The 19,346-nt window shown below is 52.5% G+C and overlaps 1 protein-coding gene across 1 annotated transcript; it reads left to right on the top strand.

Moving 5' to 3' along the window:
• Nucleotides 1-469: 469 nt before the first annotated feature.
• smc3 (structural maintenance of chromosomes 3) lies at nt 470-17,839 on the top strand. The gene is given in 30 exon segments (XM_062447944.1): nt 470-642; nt 1,127-1,202; nt 1,393-1,431; nt 1,561-1,628; nt 1,756-1,827; nt 1,914-1,993; nt 2,236-2,314; nt 2,838-2,955; nt 3,219-3,394; nt 3,656-3,736; nt 4,109-4,273; nt 5,610-5,731; nt 5,866-6,079; nt 6,306-6,409; nt 7,465-7,564; nt 8,536-8,696; nt 8,915-9,056; nt 9,839-9,989; nt 10,178-10,330; nt 11,077-11,228; nt 11,632-11,790; nt 12,712-12,819; nt 13,096-13,204; nt 13,352-13,599; nt 14,828-15,040; nt 15,448-15,544; nt 15,547-15,635; nt 16,039-16,216; nt 16,412-16,518; nt 16,954-17,839. Coding segments are annotated over 30 exon segments (3,648 nt in total). The 5' UTR covers nt 470-627; the 3' UTR covers nt 17,026-17,839.
• Nucleotides 17,840-19,346: the final 1,507 nt, after the last annotated feature.

Below are 19,346 nucleotides of genomic sequence, written 5' to 3'. Positions count from 1 at the left end.
AGATAAATCCGGTTTAACGATACCGTTTACTCACTGACACAGTGAGACTGTTGGCAATGTAAACACGGAAAAATAAAACGTAAAATGTTGTTACACTATATCTCAAAACACCATGGCTCAAAGGCCAATAGGCTACTAGTTTACAACATCACTAAAATTATAATCGGATTCTTCAAAATGTATTCCCGATTTCTTTGGCGCCCAACAATCGCCATCAAATGGAATATACCAATTCTGAAATAAGGGATGTGTGTACCATCAAAACACAGAAAACATCAACATTATCGTACAATATAAAGAACGTACATGTAAATGTAAGTGTATGTTAGTAGGCGAGGATGATATTTAATACTGATTGTAACATTTATTCAATGAAAGATTACTATTAAGTGCAGAAAAGTTTAGCTCCCCCGTTTACAAGAAATCAGTCGATCCTTATCATCCCGCCCCCAACGCCATTTTCAGAACCAATTCTGTTTTGCTGGGGTTATCTAGCAATATTGGATATACATTTTTTACCACAAAACTCGCATTGAGCAAATCCATTAAGGCCCATCTTCTCTGTTATAGAGGAGAAGGGAGTTCATCTCCCTTTCACGACTGAGAAGAGGTCCTGAATATACGACCATGTACATCAAACAGGTATTCTGCGCGAGCTGCATGTCGTCGACCCGCTCTATGGAATTGTCTTCTAATGCTAACGCGTTAGCTAACTTGGACTAGAGAGAAACTAAGTAACATTGAGTCACTCTAAACTTTGAGAAGCAAATAGGCTAACACACCCTGACCTTGTTAAATAGAGTGCACGGCGTGTGGTTGCACATGAAAAAAATAGTTGCTGAACTGCTTTGCAGGTAGCTTAATGCTAGCACACTTGTAGGCCCCGCTCTATCACCGGTGTGTGTAAAGCTAGCTAACGCTAGCTTTTGCCTTGCAAAAACATCAAGCTAACGGGTAGCTAGTCAGTCACCGCTGCTCTGGTCAGGATATTTCCAACAGTCTTTCAAAATACTCTTACGTTTGTGAGTCTCCTAGCTGTTGCAAATTGCGGTCTGCCTGAGTAAACCGTTAAGGAGATGGGTAGCTATCTGCGTTGTTGTTTTATTGATGCACGTTACACCCACAGGTCATTATCCAGGGATTCCGAAGTTACAGGGACCAGACTGTGGTGGACCCGTTCAGCCCAAAACACAATGTCATCGGTGAGTTATGTAGTGTTTGCAGTTTTTTGGCTACATTTCCAAATCGTTGCAGTTTTATTTCTATCGGTTGATCCAATCCATGTTAATACCGCAACCGCTCTCCCAGTCTGCTAAAGATTTGATGTTGAAAATAAAGTATCGGTTGCTGTAGTAGAATTAAGTCACATATGGTTTTTCTATCCTATCATAGTTGGACGAAACGGATCAGGAAAAAGTAACTTTTTCTACGGTAAGTGACAGTCCAGTTTACTTCTCCATAGACGCTTGTCTTGTGTGACAAAGTTCAATTTTCACATAGTAGTGAAGCTATAATGTGACGTGTCTCACTGAAAGCCTGCATTTCTTTTTCCTTCTTCAGCCATTCAGTTCGTGCTCAGCGATGAGTTCAGCCACCTTCGCCCAGAGCAGCGCCTGGCCTTGCTTCACGTAAGCAGGGGAACCACTGCCACTGGTGTTGATTCAACGCAAACGAAGATCCCAGGTTGTTATTAAAGACCCTGTGTGCAGATAACTTTGAATTGAATCTCTTTTGTTGGATGTTTTCCCGTTGTAGGAGGGAACTGGTCCTCGCGTCATCTCTGCTTTTGTGGAGATCATATTTGACAATTCTGACAACAGGTTGCCGGTAAGGCATCATTTCACCTTTTTTTTAATCGACATCTCGTATGACTGAAACTCTTCTCAAACTCGCCTTGGTAACCTGCGTTACAGATCGACAAGGAGGAAGTTTCGCTCCGACGTGTCATTGGAGCCAAGAAGGATCAGTACTTCCTGGACAAGAAGATGGTCACGTGAGTCAGCCCCAGCTGTCCTCCCCCATTGATTAGCGATACCCCCCGGCGACTGTAACCTAGCAACAGCCACAGCTCGCCGCAGTCGGGGGTTCCGCTAATATGAAACGGAAATCAGTCAGAAAACGTGGTTTGTTTACATGACGGTGTTTTCAATGTTTGTTTGTTTTCAATGTTTGTTTGTTTTCAATGTTTGTTTGTTTTCAATGTTTGTTTGTTTGTTTGTTTGTTTGTGTCCGCAGGAAGAACGATGTCATGAACCTCCTGGAGAGTGCGGGCTTCTCCCGTAGTAACCCGTACTACATCGTCAAGCAGGGAAAGGTACGGGAGACTGTCCGCCCAGCTCAAATGAACCAACTGTGAAAAGCAGCCACAACATTTACATTTAGTCATTTAGCAGACGCTCTTATCCAGAGCGACTTACAGTAAGTACAGGGACATTCCCCCCGAGGCAAGTAGGGTGAAGTGCCTCGCCCAAGGACACAACGTTATTTTTTCACGTCCGGGAATCGAACCGGCAACCTTCAGATTACTAGCCCGATTCCCTAACCGCTCAGCCAACTGACTCCCCGTCGACAACAGAATTCCTCAAAATGAAAAACCCCGCCCCAAACCTAAAACCACTGACATACGCTATATATACACGTGTTACGCTTTTCTGATAAAAGCGACCTGCTGAACAGTTCAAATGTAATGTCAAAATAACAACTTTGTTGATTTTTGTTATGGTAATCCTCCCGGTGTGTGACACGTCACCGTTAGTCCCCGTGCAGTGCAGGGCAGACTGGACGCGGTGTGCCCTGACCGCGGTGTTTTGACGGTGTGTGCTGTGCCCCCTGTCCAGATCAACCAGATGGCCACGGCTCCAGACTCCCAGCGGCTGAAGCTGCTGAGGGAGGTGGCCGGGACCCGCGTCTACGACGAGCGCAAGGAGGAGAGCATCTCCCTCATGAAGGAGACGGGTGAGAGGACACACACACACTCCACACACACACACACGCATACATACACACACTCACTCTCACACACATACACAGTCACACATATACACACACACACAGTCTTTCTCCTTTATTCATTTCTCAGGCCCCACAGAGGTTCCCCCGGCCTTATCTTCTCTGCACAAGCACATGTAATAACCTCACACGTGTTAAGCTAACCCCCCCTCCCCCCTCCCCCCTGCCGTGTCTTCCTGTCGTGTCCTGTGCGGCGTGGCGCACCCCAGAGGGCAAGCGCGAGAAGATCAACGAGCTGCTGAAGTACATCGAGGAGCGTCTCCACACCCTGGAGGACGAGAAGGAGGAGCTGGCCCAGTACCAGAAGTGGGACAAGATGAGGAGGGCACTGGAGTACACCATCTACAACCAGGAGCTCAACGAGACCCGCGCCAAGCTGGACGAGGTGGGCTCTAAGACCCAGGGGGAGGGTTGGGGGCGGGGGCGGGGGAGGTCAAGGGTCACACGTTCGTTCAGTGTTAGTGAAGGGGTCCAGCCCCTCCTCTCTCCCTTCTGTCGTTTTTCCCCATCCTCTCTGATGTTCTCTCTGGATAAGCGTATGCTAATGATAACAACAATTATCATATGAGATGTTCTCGTTTAGCAGGTGTTTTTATTCAAAGCGATGTACAGACTGCTGATCTGTGTGTGTGTGTGTGTGTTTCAGCTGTCCTCCAAGAGAGAGACGTGTGGAGACAAGTCCAGGCAGCTGCGGGACGCCCAGCAGGACGCCAGGGACAAAGTGGAGGTAGAGCGTCCTTCCGTGTGTGTGTGTGTGTTACTGGATTGTGTAATCTCTGTAAATAAAAAGATCCCTTTTGTGAAGAGATGCACAATCATGTTCAAGGCACTGTTTTAGGTGCTTCGCTGCAGTTATTTTGATTTGTCCGTTTTATACAGATACTCTCTTATGCAATCCCTTTACGTGCTTAGTGTTGTGTAACAAGTACATTTCCATTTTTCTCTCCTGTCTGTATCTCTCCCCCTGCTTCCACCATTCTGTGTCTTTCTGTTCTCTCTCTCGCTCCCTCGCTCCCTCTCTCTCGCTCCCTCTCTCTCTCTCGCCCCCTCTCTCTCTCGCTCCCTCTCCCTCCCTCTCTCTCTCTCCCCCCCCCGGCAGGAGACGGAGCGTGTGTGTCGAGAGCTCAAGTCGAAGATCTCGGCCATGCGGGAGGAGAAGGAGCAGCTGAGCTCGGAGCGTCAGGAGCAGATCAAGCAGAGGACCAAGCTGGAGCTGAAGACCAAGGACCTGCAGGACGAGCTGGCCGGCAACAGTGAACAGAGGGTAGACACACACAATACCTGCCTTCCTGGCTGAGACACACACACACACACACAATACCTGCCTTCCTGGCTGAGACACACACACACACACAATACCTGCCTTTCTGACACACACACACACACACACACACACACAATACCTACCTTTCTGGCTGACACACACACACACACATACCTACCTTTCTGGCTGACACACACACACACAATACCTACCTTTCTGGCTGACACACACACACACACAATACCTGCCTTTCTGGCTGACACACACACACACACAATACCTACCTTTCTGGCTGACACACACACACACAATACCTACCTTTCTGGCTGACACACACACACACACACAATACCTACCTTCCTGGCTGAGAGGTAGACACACACACTTTCTCTCGTTCCTCTTAGAATTAGCACTCTCCCTTTCCTTCTCTCAATTTAAATCTGTCTCCCTCCATGTCTCCGGGCCGTGCCCCTTCTTCCATCCTCCCTCCACCCTGGGCCTGAGCCCAGGGATGGGGAGAGAGAGCTGGCACAGGTCTCCCTCCATATGGCCGTTTGGCTGCGTACGTGTGTGTTTGACTGCCTGGCCCATATTGTGTGTGTCATCTGCTCATCAGGATCGCACACACAGGCCTGCAGTTGGATCAGGCCCACCTGGCTGTTTGAGGTGTTTGGCCGTGTCTCATCGGACCCCCGGTGGAGGGGGGAAGGTGGACGTGCGTCATCGGGGGCCGATCCGGTCAGAGGCGGATCGCGCCGCCGAAGGGGAATCGGCGGTTTCCGAACGTCCACCTATAAGCCGCGACACGCGCAATCATCACCCACCCCTTTCACGTCAGCAGAGCCTCGTCTGGCGTGACGCGCGGGGGAGGTCCGGCTAGCTCGCTGGGCCTGCAGGTGGCCTATGGTCGTCAGGAGCAGTTGTTCCCACCCTGGTCCTCAGGGCACCCCATGTCCTGCATGTTTTAGATGTTTCCCTGCTCCAACACACCTGATTCAAATGAATGGGTGGTTATCCATCTCTGCAGAAGCCTGCTTATGACAAGGCAGGCTAAAACAGGCAGGACAGGGTGCCCTGAGGACCAGGGTTGGGAACCACTGGTCTGGAGGATGGCTGTCGAAAAAATCACGCTCACCCAGCCTGTCACGGTGTCTCTCCTGATAGCCCCGCACGCCCGCTTTCTTGCCTCCCATCGATTCTCTCTCGTTTGTCCTCGCCCGGCCCCCGTCTCACTCGTTCTCCCTCCCGTCTGCCCCCCGCGTCTCTTCCCCTCCCCCTCCTCCCTGTCTGCCCGGTCCATCCTCTCACCCCTCGTTCTCTCTCCGCCCTCCTCCAGAAACGCCTGCTGAAGGAGCGTCAGAAGCTGCTGGAGAAGATCGAGGAGAAGCAGAAGGAGCTGCAGGAGACGGAGCCCAAGTTCAACATGGTCAAAGAGAAGGAGGAGAGGGGCATCGCTAGGTGATGTGTGTGTGTGTGTGTGTGTGTGCGCGCGTGCGTGCGCGCGCGCGTGGTTGCGGTCATGATCAGGAACTAGAGGCAAAACGTACCCTAGAAGGATCCCTTCTCACTAACCCCCCTCCTCCCCCCTCCAGACTGGCCCAGGCCACCCAGGAGAGGACAGACCTGTACGCCAAGCAGGGCCGCGGCAGCCAGTTCACCTCCAAGGAGGAGAGGGACAAGTGGATCAAGAAGGAGCTCAAGTCCCTGGACCAGGCCATCACCGACAAGAAGAGGCAAATCGCTGCCATTCACAAGGACCTGGAGGACACAGAGACCAACAAAGAGAAGAACCTGGAGCAGTACAGTGTACGGACACACACACACTCTAGAACACTCATGCTGTTCCAGAACTTCTAGAACACTTCGAGCCTCTACAGAACATGTTTGTTCCGCTGTGCAGTGGATGATGAATTCCTAGATCACCGTCGATGATTCACTAAACTCCTTAACGGGAATACTAGTCCACTAGACTTAACTTTGTTGTTGTACATTGTGTGTGTGTGTGTGTGACCTGTCCTGTGCCTGTCCTCAGAAACTGGACCAGGACCTGAACGAGGTGAAGACCCGCGTCGAGGAGCTGGACAAGAAGTACTACGAAGTGAAGAACAAGAAGGACGAGCTGCAGAGCGAAAGAAAGTAGGAACACACACACGCACTCCCTCACACACTCCCTCACACGCACACACACACACACACTACCCTAATGTTCCCAGTGCTGAGTCATCCCCTCTCTACTTATTGATGGTGTCAAGTTAAGCACTTCATCCCTCCAGTCTTAAGACCGCCATATAGATCCATGCGAGTGACTCAACGCCTGCATTTAGCTGAAAGGTTGTGGATTGTTCGCTCCGGGCTCCTACAGACCATAATATGCCGGCTTCCCATCCACCCACTGCCGGCAACCTTTCATTTCATAGCCCCCCACCCCTCCTTCCCCCACCATCATCTCAGCGTCAACATGCCTCTTCTCTGGTGTCTTAACAATGGAGGTTATTTATCTGAGCGCTGAGCCTCTCTGAGCTCGGCTCATCTTGTCTGGCTGGTGTGTTGTGAGAGGAGAGAGGGTCACTGTGCCGGGTGTGCGGGGAGGGCTGATGGACTGTAGAGGCCTGGGGAATTGTGTGCCAGTTCAGATGAGGGTCCTTTATCACTAAAAGGCCACTTGTGGTTAAAAGCTGTGCTTTTTTTTTTTTTTTAAAGAGGCCATTCATTTTATTGAAGGTCGATGTATGTACATTTTAACGGTGTGTACGGCAAGAATGTCTATTCTTCCCATCGAATCCCCGCTCAGAAATAGAACATTCATCCTCCCACTCAGAGCTGATGTGAGGCTGACAGGCTGGGTGATGTAACGGGGCTCCTGGCTGGGTGATGTAGCGGGGTGCCTGGCTGGGTGATGTAGCGGGGCGCCTGGCTGGGTGATGTAACGGGGCTCCTGGCTGGGTGATGTGAGCGTGTGTCTGGGTGATGTAACGGGGCTCCTGGCTGGGTGATGTAACGGGGCTCCTGGCTGGGTGATGTAACGGGGCTCCTGGCTGGGTGATGTGAGCGTGTGTCTGGGTGATGTAACGGGGCTCCTGGCTGGGTGATGTAACGGGGCTCCTGGCTGGGTGATGTGAGCGTGTGTCTGGGTGATGTAACGGGGCTCCTGGCTGGGTGATGTAACGGGGCTCCTGGCTGTGTCCCTCCAGCTACCTGTGGCGTGAGGAGAACGCAGAGCAGCAGGCCCTGGCAGCCAAGAGAGAAGACCTGGAGAAGAAACAGCAGCTACTGAGAGCAGCTACTGGCAAGGTGGGACACACACACACTCACTCACTCAACCCAACTAACAAAGAAAATACCCCCTTATAGCTACAATAGAGAATTGTATAGATTTATTATCAACACTTAAAAAAAAAAAAAAAAAAAAAAGGTTTATCCTTGAAAATTGAGAGCCGACTTGCATGAAAGGATGTGAGTGTACTGTGTAGCTAGCTCCGATGACACAGCGATGCACACGGCGCCGTGTTCCGCACGTCTCCCTCAGCGGCTCAGAGACGGAGGTGAGTCAGGAAGGAGGATCAGGAGACGTCACCGTCCTGATCACTCAGGAGACGTCACCGTCCCACCTGATCACTCAGGAAACGTCACCGTCCCACCTGATCACTCAGGAGACTTCACCATCCGGATCGCTCGGGAGACGTCACCGTCCTGATCGCTCGGGAGACGTCACCGTCCTGATCGCTCGGGAGACGTCACCGTCCTGATCGCTCGGGAGACGTCACCATCCTGATCGCTCAGACCTCCCTGCCTTCATCTCTGTGTGACTCAGTCCACAACAACACACAGAAATACACACACATATCAAACACAAGACGTGGTCTGTCACCCATACACCAACCCCCCCGCCCCCCGTCTGAACCCACGTCTGTCGGTCTGTCCTTTTCTGCATTTGATCTCCTGTTTTAATGTTGTGTTTGATTGTATTCATGGACGGTTTCCTTCTGCGGGGCCTCGTGATGAGGACGTCCAGACCCGACTGTATCCTGATGAGGAGCAGGGAGCGTGCGGGCGCCGGTTAGCCTACCTGACGACTGGCGCTTATTTTTCCATTTCAACAAGAGTGATTGGTCACGGATGACTCATCTCCTCAGCCTGTGATTGGCGCGTTCCTCCTGATAGCGTGTGTGTGTGTGTGTGTGTATACATAAATCCTGGTTAACAGTAAGTGTTGTGTGTGTGTGTGTGTGTGTGTGTGTGTGTGTGTGTGGGGGGGGGGCCAGGCCATCCTGAACGGCATCGACAGCATCAACAAGGTCCTGGAACACTTCAGGAGGAAGGGCATAAACCAGCACGTCATCACCGGTTACCACGGCATCGTCATGAACAACTTTGAGTGTGAGCCTGCCTTCTACACCTGCGTGGAGGTGACAGCCGGGACCAGGTGAGGGGGCCGGAGGACGCCACACACACACACACTTGCCTTGTCATGGACGGAATGATTAGCCTGGTGTTCTGTGTTCTCACACTCTACCTTTCTCTCTCTATCGCTCTCTTTGTCTCCCCACCTGTCTCTCTCGCTGTCTCTGTCTCCCCACCTATCTGTCTCACGCTCTCTCTGTCTCCCTACCCACCTGTCTCTCTCTCTCCCTCCCCCTCCAGGTTGTTCTACCACATCGTGGAGACAGACGAGGTGAGCACCAAGATCCTGACGGAGTTCAACAAGATGAACCTACCCGGGGAGGTCACCTTCCTGCCACTCACTAAGCTGGACGTCCGTGACACCGCCTACCCCGAGACCAATGTAAGACCCAGGGGCATGATGGGAGATGTTCTGAACACCCAGGGGCATGATGGGAGATGTTCTGAACACCCAGGGGCATGATGGGAGATGTTCTGAACACCCAGGGGCATTATGGGAGATGTTCTGAACACCCAGGGGCATGATGGGAGATGTTCTGAACACCCAGGGGCATGATGGGAGATGTTCTGAACACCCAGGGGCATGATGGGAGATGTTCTGAACACCCAGGGGCATTATGGGAGATGTTCTGAACACCCAGGGGCATGATGGGAGATGTTCTGAACACCCAGGGGCATGATGGGAGATGTTCTGAAGCTTATGGCTGGCTCCATGGTCTCTAGCCCCTGTGATTGGGACACGCTAAACACTTCTCCCCTCCCTTCCTCCTCCCTCCCCCCCTACTTCTCCTCCCTCCCCCCTCTCTCTCCTCCCTCCCTCTCCTCTATTTCTTCCCCCCTCTCTTCTCCCTCCTCCTTTCCCTCTCTCCTCCCTCTCTCCCCCCCTCCTCCTCTCTCCTCCCTCCCTGTCCTCTATTTCTTCCCCCCTCTCTTCTCCCTCCTCCTTTCCCTCTCTCCTCCCTCTCTCCCCCCCTCCTCCTCTCTCCTCCCTCCCTGTCCTCTATTTCTTCCCCCCTCTCTTCTCCCTCCTCCTTTCCCTCTCTCCTCCCTCTCTCCCCCCCTCCTCCTCTCTCCTCCCTCCCTCTCCTCTATTTCTTCCCCCCTCTCTTCTCCCTCCTCCTTTCCCTCTCTCCCCCCCTCCTCCCTCCCCTCCTCCTCCCCCAGGATGCTATACCCATGATCAGCAAGCTGCGCTACAGCGTGAGCTATGACAAGGCCTTCAAGCACGTGTTTGGGAAGACCCTGATCTGCCGCAGCATGGAGGTGTCCACCCAGCTGGCCAGGGCCTTCACCATGGACTGCATCACCCTGGAGGGTACGCCCACACACACCAACACACACACATTAAGATAGGTGGATTAATGCACACACACGTCACACTGATCTATGCGCACACAGGCACTCACGTTCACACATACGCTCTCAGCTATCACCCAGCTATGCATGTTGTGATACCCTCGCAAAATGTATGTTTTATTCCCCGCCCCCCCCCCCCCCGCCCAGGTGACCAGGTGAGCCACCGTGGGGCTCTGACGGGGGGGTACTACGACACCCGGAAGTCCCGTCTGGAGCTGCAGAAGGACATGAGGAAGGCTGAGGAGGAGCTGGGGGAACTGGAGGCCAAGCTCAACGAGAACCTGCGCAGGAACATCGAACATATCCTGGGGACGGGGGACGGGGGGAGAGGGACGGGAGGGGGGGGGGGGGGAGAGGGGGGGGAGAGGGAGAGCAGGGAGGTAGGGAAGGGAGGAATAACAAGGGTGAAATGATGGTGTGATCAGACCCTGAGAGGATTACGACATGTGAGGTCACAAAGTGCAGCGTGATGACTCACTGCTGTCAGCCCCGCTCAGAGGCTGTGTGTGTGTGTGTGTGTCATGCGCGTGCACGCACCTGCACATGCTTGCGCTCGCTTGCATCAACCTGTGTTTGTTTTGCACTTTCTGAAGTTCTGTTTCTGAAGGATGTGTGTGTGTGTGTGTGCGCAGAATGGATGGATGAGTGGATGACACTACCTCCAGGGATGGATACTCAGAGCTCTGATCAGTCATTCAACAGCCTGTTGTCGTCGTACATCTACCTCCAGCCCTTAGCCACACACACACACACACCCCTGCATGCTATTTTCAGCAGCTCCCTTGATTACCTTGTGCGTTGACTACACCTGATTAAATCCAGGTGCCAGTCACGGTCAACCACTGGCCTAATTGCAACGGAAGCCTGAGAGCGTGCTCCGTCGCCATGGCGGCCCTGGATGCTGACGTCTGTGTGTCTTGGGCGTCCAGGCCTCAGCCCCGCCCTCCTCCAGGGGAGATGGTGACCTTTGTGTGTGTGTCAGAGTGTGTATACTGCTGAGTGTGTGTGCATCTACGTGGCCCTGCTCCTTGACTCCCCGCCTCCACGCATCAACAATGAGATCGACCAGCTGATGAATCAGATGCAGCAGATCGAGACCCAGCAGAGGAAGTTCAAGGCGTCCCGGGACAGCATCCTGTCTGAGATGAAGATGCTCAAGGAGAAGAGGCAGCAGTCAGAGAAGACCTTCATGCCCAAGGTGACCTCCTGACCTGCATATAGGCCCTTCTGCTGTCTGCAGGGCCACTGGCAGCCCACCGGGGGGGGGGGGGGGGGGGGGGGGGGATAGGCTCTCTGTGGGAGCATACTCAATCCTCCCTCTCCCTCTTTTTCCACTCACCCTCCTCCCTCTATCGCCGATCCTTTTCCCTCCCTCTTCTCTCCATCTCCTCTCTTCTCCTCCCTCTTTTTCCACTCACCCTCCTCACTCTTCTCTCTCTCTCCCCCCCTCTCTCTCTCCTCCCTCCTCTCTTCTCCCTCCTCCCTCTCCCGTCTCTCTCCTCTCGCCCCTCTCCTCCTCTCTCCCTCCCTCTCCCCTGTCTCTCTCCTCCTCTCTCCTCCCTATCTCTCCCCTGTCTCTCTCTCTCTCCTCTGTCGCGCAGCAACGCAGTCTGCAGAGTCTGGAGGCCAGCCTCCACGCCATGGAGTCCACCCGGGAGTCTCTGAAGGCCGAGCTGGGGACCGACCTGCTGTCCCAGCTCAGCCTGGAGGACCAGAGACGCGTGGACGACCTGAACGACGAGATCAGGCAGCTGCAGCAGGTACACACAGCTACACGCTACACACACACACACACACACAGATACACACATACACAGGCTGTCTGGGGGGGCTGAGGTATAGGTACGTGTCTGTCTGGAGGGTGCCTTGTTTGTACCTGTGTGTGTGGGGGCGGGGGGGGGGTTGAGTATGGCGTTGACTGGGCTGTGTTTGTAAACAGCTCAGCTGCATGTGGACGTACGTGTGTGTGGGGGGCCACAGCTCCACGTCCCACACGCATCGTCCTCCTCCACAGCCAGCTGCTCACACTTACCACCTCAATAGAAGGCTGTGCTCTCTCTCTCTCTGTCTGTCTCTCTCTTTCCCTCTTTCGCCTCCCTTCTCTCCTGTTAGCGTTACGCAACCCTCCCCTCCCAGCTAGAACCTTTCAAGTCTGTGGGGAGAGTAGGAGCCGGGTCCTGACCCCCCTCCTCTCCTCCTCCCTCCCTCCTCCATCTCTCCATCTTTCATCCAGCACTCCTCCGCGGCTGTTATTCTTCTGGGCTCATTAGCTTCTCCTTTTGTGTTTGCGGAGGCTGGCTCTGTTTGGGTTTTAATCTGTGTGTGTGTGTGTTCTGTGTTTGGCACAGAGAGGGAGTGTGTGTGTGGTGAAAGACTGTGTATGGCTTTACGTATGTACCTTTTTTTCGGTGCCTCCGGCAATCTGTTATGAAATGGCTCTGACCTGAATGTGTAGTTGTGTAACTGGACAACTGTGTGTGTGTGTGTGTGTGTGTGTGTGTGTGTGTGTGTGTGTGTGTGTGTGTGTGTGTGTGTGTGTGTGTGTGTGTGTGTGTGTGTGTGTGTGTGTGTGTGTGTGTGTGTGTGTGTGTGTGTGTGTGTGTGTGTGTGCAGGAGATCCGGTTATAGTGTGTGCGTAAAGGAGAACACATTATAATGTGTGTGTGTGTGTGTGCTAACAGGACAACAGGCAGCTGCTGAATGAGAGGATCAAGCTGGAGGGCATCATGACCAGGGTGGAGACGTACCTGAACGAGAACCTGCGGAAGCGTCTCGACCAAGTGGAGCAGGTACGCCCTGACCCCCGACTCCCACAGGCTCGCAAAACCTAACATATCCGTTACGCAACACTCTTACGTCACCTCAGAAGCCCAACCTGATTGGTCCCTGACTCGCTGAATAAGCTAAGGACTCCTGTTCATGCCTCCTTTGTGTTTCCTAATCACCGTGAATAACACCTTTCAGTGATATCTGAGCTTGTTTAAAGAAAAAGGGTCTCTGTGACGTAAACGAGGCGATGATGAGTAATGAGGCTGATGGATGCGTCTCTCGGCTGCGCCCTGCAGGAGCTGAACGAGCTGAGGGAGACCGAGGGGGGCACAGTCCTCACCGCCACCACCTCGGAGCTGGACGGCATCAACAAGCGCGTCAAGGACACCCTGGCGCGATCCGAGGGTAAGGAGGGCACCGTAACCGACCCCACCCGGGTCCATGTACCGTCAGTCGCGGGAGCGAACCTGAGTCCATATCAAATGCTCCTCGAGTAAAGACGCTTCCCTCCCCCCTCCCCGGCCCATCTCCCTCCTCGCTCCGTCCCCCCAGACCTGGACGTCCTGATCGACAAGACGGAGGTGGAGATCAAGGACCACCAGAGGAGCCTAGAGCGCTGGAAGAACATGGAGAAGGAGCAGAACGACGCCATCAACCACGACACCAAGGAGCTGGAGAAGATGACCAACCGGCAGGGCATGCTGCTGAAGAAGAAGGAGGAGTGCATGAAGAAAATCCGGGAGCTGGGCTCTCTGCCCCAGGAGGCCTTCGAGAAGTACCAGACCCTCACCCTCAAACAGGTACACACACCTGACATGTACCAGACCCTCACCCTCAAACAGGTACACACACCTGACATGTACCAGACCCTCACCCTCAAACAGGTACACACACCTGACATGTACCAGACCCTCACCCTCAAACAGGTACACACACACACACACACTGTCAAGAACCAGACAGTTCCTGCACAGACAGCATATACACACGGACGGACGCCAGACAGACAGACAGACAGAGGCTTCCAGAGGGAGAAGGACCTGGTCACGTCCCTCCACACAGTCACATCCCCCCCACACTGTGACTCAGACACTCCAGTTAGCCAGCCTCTGTCTCTCTCTGTCTCGCTCGCTCTGTCTGTCTGTCTCACGCTCTGTCTCTCTTTCCCTTCCTCTCGCTCTCCATCTTTCTTTCTTTTTTTATCTGCCTTCTCAGTCTCTCTGTTCCTCCCTCGCTCTCCCTCTCTCTCTCGCTCTCTCCCTCTCTCTCTCTCTCTCTCTCGCTCCTCTCTCTCTCCCTCTCTCGCTCTCTCTCTCTCCCTCTCTCTCTCTCCCTCTCTCTCATCCGCTTCTCTCTGCCAAATATCAGCTCGCACTGGAAACAGCAGAGTATGTGTGAAGTGGGCTGGCTGGGCCTTAGCTTGTGTGTTTGTGTGTGTGTTCTCTCCTTGACGAGGCCAGAAATAGCCCCTGCTGTCTCTCACTTCATGTACTTGATCTTCCTCCAAGAGATGTGCTGCTCTGGGCTGAGATGGTGCTTCTGATTACACACACACACACACACACACACACACACACACATACACATACACACCGCCCAGTGAACACCTCTCATCCTCTCATCTCTAAATGGAACGTGAAAAGAAGTGTTATGAAAAGATGAGCTGTCCCTTCCTACGTATGTCAACTCTAGGAATAGAAAATGAGTCGCGAGGCGGGTCGGAGGTGACCAGGCGGAGGGGGGCTACGCTAGGGGCCCCTCTCCAGGACCAGGGTGTGTTTCCAGGGCAGCTTCCACCTCTGGTAGCACGCCCAGCTGGGGCTCTGGGCTCACCCCTGGACACACTCTTTAGTACAATTGGGGTGTGTTATTAACGGCCTCTTTCTTTGCCTCTTTCCTGTTCTCTCCTTCTCTACTCTCATCTCCTCCCCCCTGTCCCTTTTTTCACTCTCTTCTTCCTCCACTGTCCTCTCCCCCCTTCCTCCTCTCCCTGCTCCTCCTCCTCCTCTTCCTCCTGTCTCTCTCCAGCTGTTCCGCAAGCTGGAGCAGTGCAACACGGAGCTGAAGAAGTACAGCCACGTGAACAAGAAGGCCCTGGACCAGTTTGTGAACTTCTCGGAGCAGAAGGAGAAGCTGATCAAGCGTCAGGACGAGCTGGACCGCGGCCACAAGTCCATCATGGAGCTGATGAACGTGCTGGAGCTGAGGAAGTACGAAGCCATCCAGCTCACCTTCAAACAGGTGAGGAACACACACACATCATAACCTCTTCTCCTGCACACACGCATATGAACTCTCATATAAGCAGACACGTGCTCCTCTCTGACAGGGTGAAACAGCTTCTCAGTCTCCAGAGTGTTGAACTCCAGCCTGATGACGGCGTGTTGTGTAGCTGCTGCCTGTCTGTCTTTCCATCTCAACATGAGTCATCCTCTCCTTCTCCCTCTCCTATCCTCCTCCTTCTCCCTCTCCTATCCTCCTCCTTCTCCCTCTCCTATCCTCCTCCTTCTCCCTCTCCTACCCTCCTCCTTCTCCCTCTCCTATCCTCCTTCTCCCTCTCCTACCCTCCTCCTTCTCCCTCTCCTATCCTCCTCCTTCTCCCTCTCCTATCCTTCTCCCTCTCCTCCCCTCCTCCCTCTCCCCTCCAGGTGTCTAAGAACTTCTCGGAGGTGTTCCAGAAGCTGGTCCCGGGGGGCAAGGCCACCCTGGTGATGAAGAAGGGGGACGCCGAGGGGGGCCAGTCCCAGGGGGTGAGGGGGGCACCGACAGCGAGAGGGGCTCAGGCTCTCAGAGCAGCGTGCCCTCTGTGGACCAGTTCACCGGAGTGGGCATCAGGGTAGGTTACAGGGGGCTCTGGGAGGAAAAGAGGGTGTGTGTGTGTGTGTCATCCCCAGCACGTTAAATAGTCTAGTGCCATGCCCCTGATATATGCACGTTTTACTAACCCATCTTTTCACCGTTTCCCTCTCGTTCTCTCCACCCCCATCATCCTACCATTCCTACATTTCTTCCATCCCTCCTGACCTCCCTCCCCCTCTCTCCTCTCTCCTCCATCTCCCCCTCTCCTCCTCCCTCCCTTCTCCTCTTCCTCTCTCTCCTCTCCTCCCTCTCCTCCTCTTCCTCTCTCTCCTCCCTCTCTCCTATCTCCTCCCCCTCTCTCCTCCCTCCCTCCCCTCCCTCTCTCCTATCTCCTCCCCCTCTCTCCTCCCTCCCTCCCCTCTCTCTCCTCCCCCCTCCAGGTGTCATTCACAGGCAAGCAGGGGGAGATGAGGGAGATGCAGCAGCTGTCTGGAGGGCAGAAGTCCCTGGTGGCTCTCGCCCTCATCTTCGCCATCCAGAAGTGTGACCCCGCCCCCTTCTACCTGTTTGACGAGATCGACCAGGCGCTGGACGCTCAGCACAGGAAGGCAGTCTCTGGTAAACACACGCCAACTGATATACCTACATGGATTCATGTATCTGTTTGGTCGAGGCTTGTTATCCAATGTGATGATGGTTATAACGGTATGAAAGCGAAGTATAGATGCATGTATAGAAAGATGAAGTATGACAGTTTAAAGGCTAAGTGATGCTAGCTAGCAGTGTAAGCGTCGTGTGTGTGGTGTTTTCCAGACATGATCGTGGAGCTGGCCGGCCACGCCCAGTTCATCACCACCACCTTCAGGCCGGAGCTGCTGGAGTCAGCTGACAAGTTCTACGGAGTCAAGTTCAGGAACAAGGTGAGCTGACCTCTGACCTCATACACTGTTTTATATTCTAATGGAGTTAGGGATTATTTTTCTGTCGTTTATCTTCAACTGGGGGGATATGATTAATTTCAGTTTGTATTCAACTGTGGTTAAATGATTCATTTTTGGGGTCACATTCAACGATGGATATGTATCATTTCATGTTGTTGATATTCAACTAGCACTGCGTCAGGTATAGTGAGGTTGTTTTCCACTGTCTGAAAATCTTTTTTGGATCCAATTGAGACTCAGAGATAGTGACTCAGTAATGCATTTCTGGTGTTAGATTCAGGTCTTCCTGAGTCCTCCTGTGGGGTAACGATGTTTGACAGCCTGGTGAGAAGGGGAGGGTTTCACTCAAGTGGAAGTGAAGCACAGGGATGGGTCACTGACTGTGTGTGTGTGTGTGTGTGCGCGCTTACTCAGGTGAGTCACATTGACGTGATCTCTGCGGAGCAGGCGAAAGACTTCGTGGAGGACGACACCACCCACGGTTAAGAGGACTCTCCTCTTCCTCCTCCTCCTCACCTCATCCTGTAGTGCACTGCCTAGCTCTGAGCCCCTCTCCATCCACCCTGACTGGACTCTGCCACACTGGGTCCAACTCGCCCACAATCCTCTCCACAGAATCAAAAGTCAGATGGAATTAGTGCTGTTCTAGAGTGTCTGTGTCAGTCACACCTTCCGCTATGACATCACCGGTCAGTACTTTCAGAAGAACCACCACAAGGAAGAGAAATAGTTGGATTTCAGCCAGGATGGGTTTTTTTGTGGTTGTGTGTTGTCGTGAAGCAGATGATTCTGAAGATGAGTGGGTGGGGAAATGCCTTGACCATGTCTAGAGAAATCTGAGAAAGAACCGCATGCTTTTTTTTTTGTATTATTCTGTGAAGATGTTGTTCTCATTTTGTCCTTTCTATATCAAATTGAGATTTTTGGGGGGTGAAATTTCAAATAGTTCTGCTTTAAGATTGGAACTAATGCTATCTGCAGGGTTGATGACTCAAACAAAATACTTTTTTGATGTTGTTCTTTTTACAGTTGCCATCTTAATATGACTAGCCAGTCAGGTAAAACCTGACATTTTACACCCGTTTTGTACTTAATATAATCTTGTATTGTTACCAGAAAACATGATTCTGAAGTATTTTCAAGATATTTAGATTGTTTTGTTTTTTTGATAGTATGTTGTCGGTCATTCCCTGTGTTAGGTCATGTTGTATCCTATCTGTTTTAGTTCCTACATTGCATTATAACTTGTTATTTTCGGCCCTGTTACTCTATTACAAAAAATTAAAATCATATGAATTCATTTTGTCTGTCAGTGCTGGCATCCCACCACAAGGTGGCGCTGTTCTGTAAATTCCACAACAGACTTCAGTTGCCTGTTGGGTCAGTGGGTTTGGGTCACACTAGTGTGTGTTAAGACCTCCAGATTCCTAGAGGTTGTGAATGACTGATTTATTATTATTATTAAGTTATTCCACAAGGATGAAAACATCAAATTGGTTTGTTCAACTGTAGAGACCAAAAGGAATTTCCTGAGTAAGGACCGACTGAAACCTGCTATTTTCATTAGCTCATGTCAGGATTATAAAATAATTAAAATGACCAATTATTACGAGATAAGACTGCAAGAGGATTAGTCAAGATCTGTATGACTGAGAAGAGCAGAGTATCTACATATCCAGAACATCATTAGAGAACCGGATCCGGGTGAACCCAGATATTATGGGATGTCATCCTCATTGACCCCTATTGGAACTACATCAGCCAAGTGGGACACATCAATCACGTTACACACCCTGCACTTAACTCTCTGTTCCCACCTTTATGACATCACCATGGCGGCGTGTCTGAAAGGTCAAATGTCTTCCCTCTACCCTCTACTCCCTCCCCTATATTCAACCCCCTTTACACCTCCCTTCTCGTCAATAAATTAAAACTGACAACTGCTGCTCCTTGATTTCTCCCACACCCCACCCTCCCTCCCACCCTTTCTTCCACCCACCCTCCCTCCCTCACAGAATCTGAGTCTCCTCCAGAGACGCAGCCCCCTGTGCCTGTAGACTCAGACCCAGGAAGAGGCTAATGACCAGATGATCCCTGCTCATAATCAGGCCCTTCCACCATAAAGCCCAACATCAATCTGTCTGCTACTCACTCAGCCGGTACACCAACAAGTTCATTTGTCCAACAGGTGTTTGAGATGAGGACAAGGAAGGGGGAAAGAGGGGACGGAGGAAGAACCACTCTGTTAAATACAGGAAGGCCTCTGAGTCTCCTCCCTCTCCTCCGGTCATCCCTCTCCTCCTGTCATCCCTCCTGTCATCCCTCCTGTCATCCCTCCGGTCATCCCTCTCCTCCGGTCATCCCTCTCCTCCTGTCATCCCTCTCCTCCTGTCATCCCTCCTGTCATCCCTCCTGTCATCCCTCCTGTCATCCCTCCTGTCATCCCTCTCCTCCTGTCATCCCTCCGGTCATCCCTCTCCTCCTGTCATCCCTCTCCTCCTGTCATCCCTCCGGTCATCCCTCTCCTCCTGTCATCCCTCCTGTCATCCCTCCTGTCATCCCTCCTGTCATCCCTCCTGTCATCCCTCCTGTCATCCCTCTCCTCCTGTCATCCCTCTCCTCCTGTCATCCCTCCTGTCATCCCTCCTGTCATCCCTCCTGTCATCCCTCTCCTGTCATCCCTCTCCTCCAATCATCCCTCTCCTCCTGTCATCCCTCTCCTCCTGTCATCCCTCCTGTCATCCCTCCTGTCATCCCTCCTGTCATCCCTCTCCTCCAATCATCCCTCTCCTCCTGTCATCCCTCTC

Source organism: Osmerus eperlanus, chromosome 22 (assembly GCF_963692335.1).
Source record: "Osmerus eperlanus chromosome 22, fOsmEpe2.1, whole genome shotgun sequence".
In the NCBI taxonomy this organism is placed as follows: domain Eukaryota; kingdom Metazoa; phylum Chordata; class Actinopteri; order Osmeriformes; family Osmeridae; genus Osmerus; species Osmerus eperlanus.
Note: the sequence above shows the minus strand (reverse complement) of the source record. Positions and strands in the feature narration are given on the sequence as shown.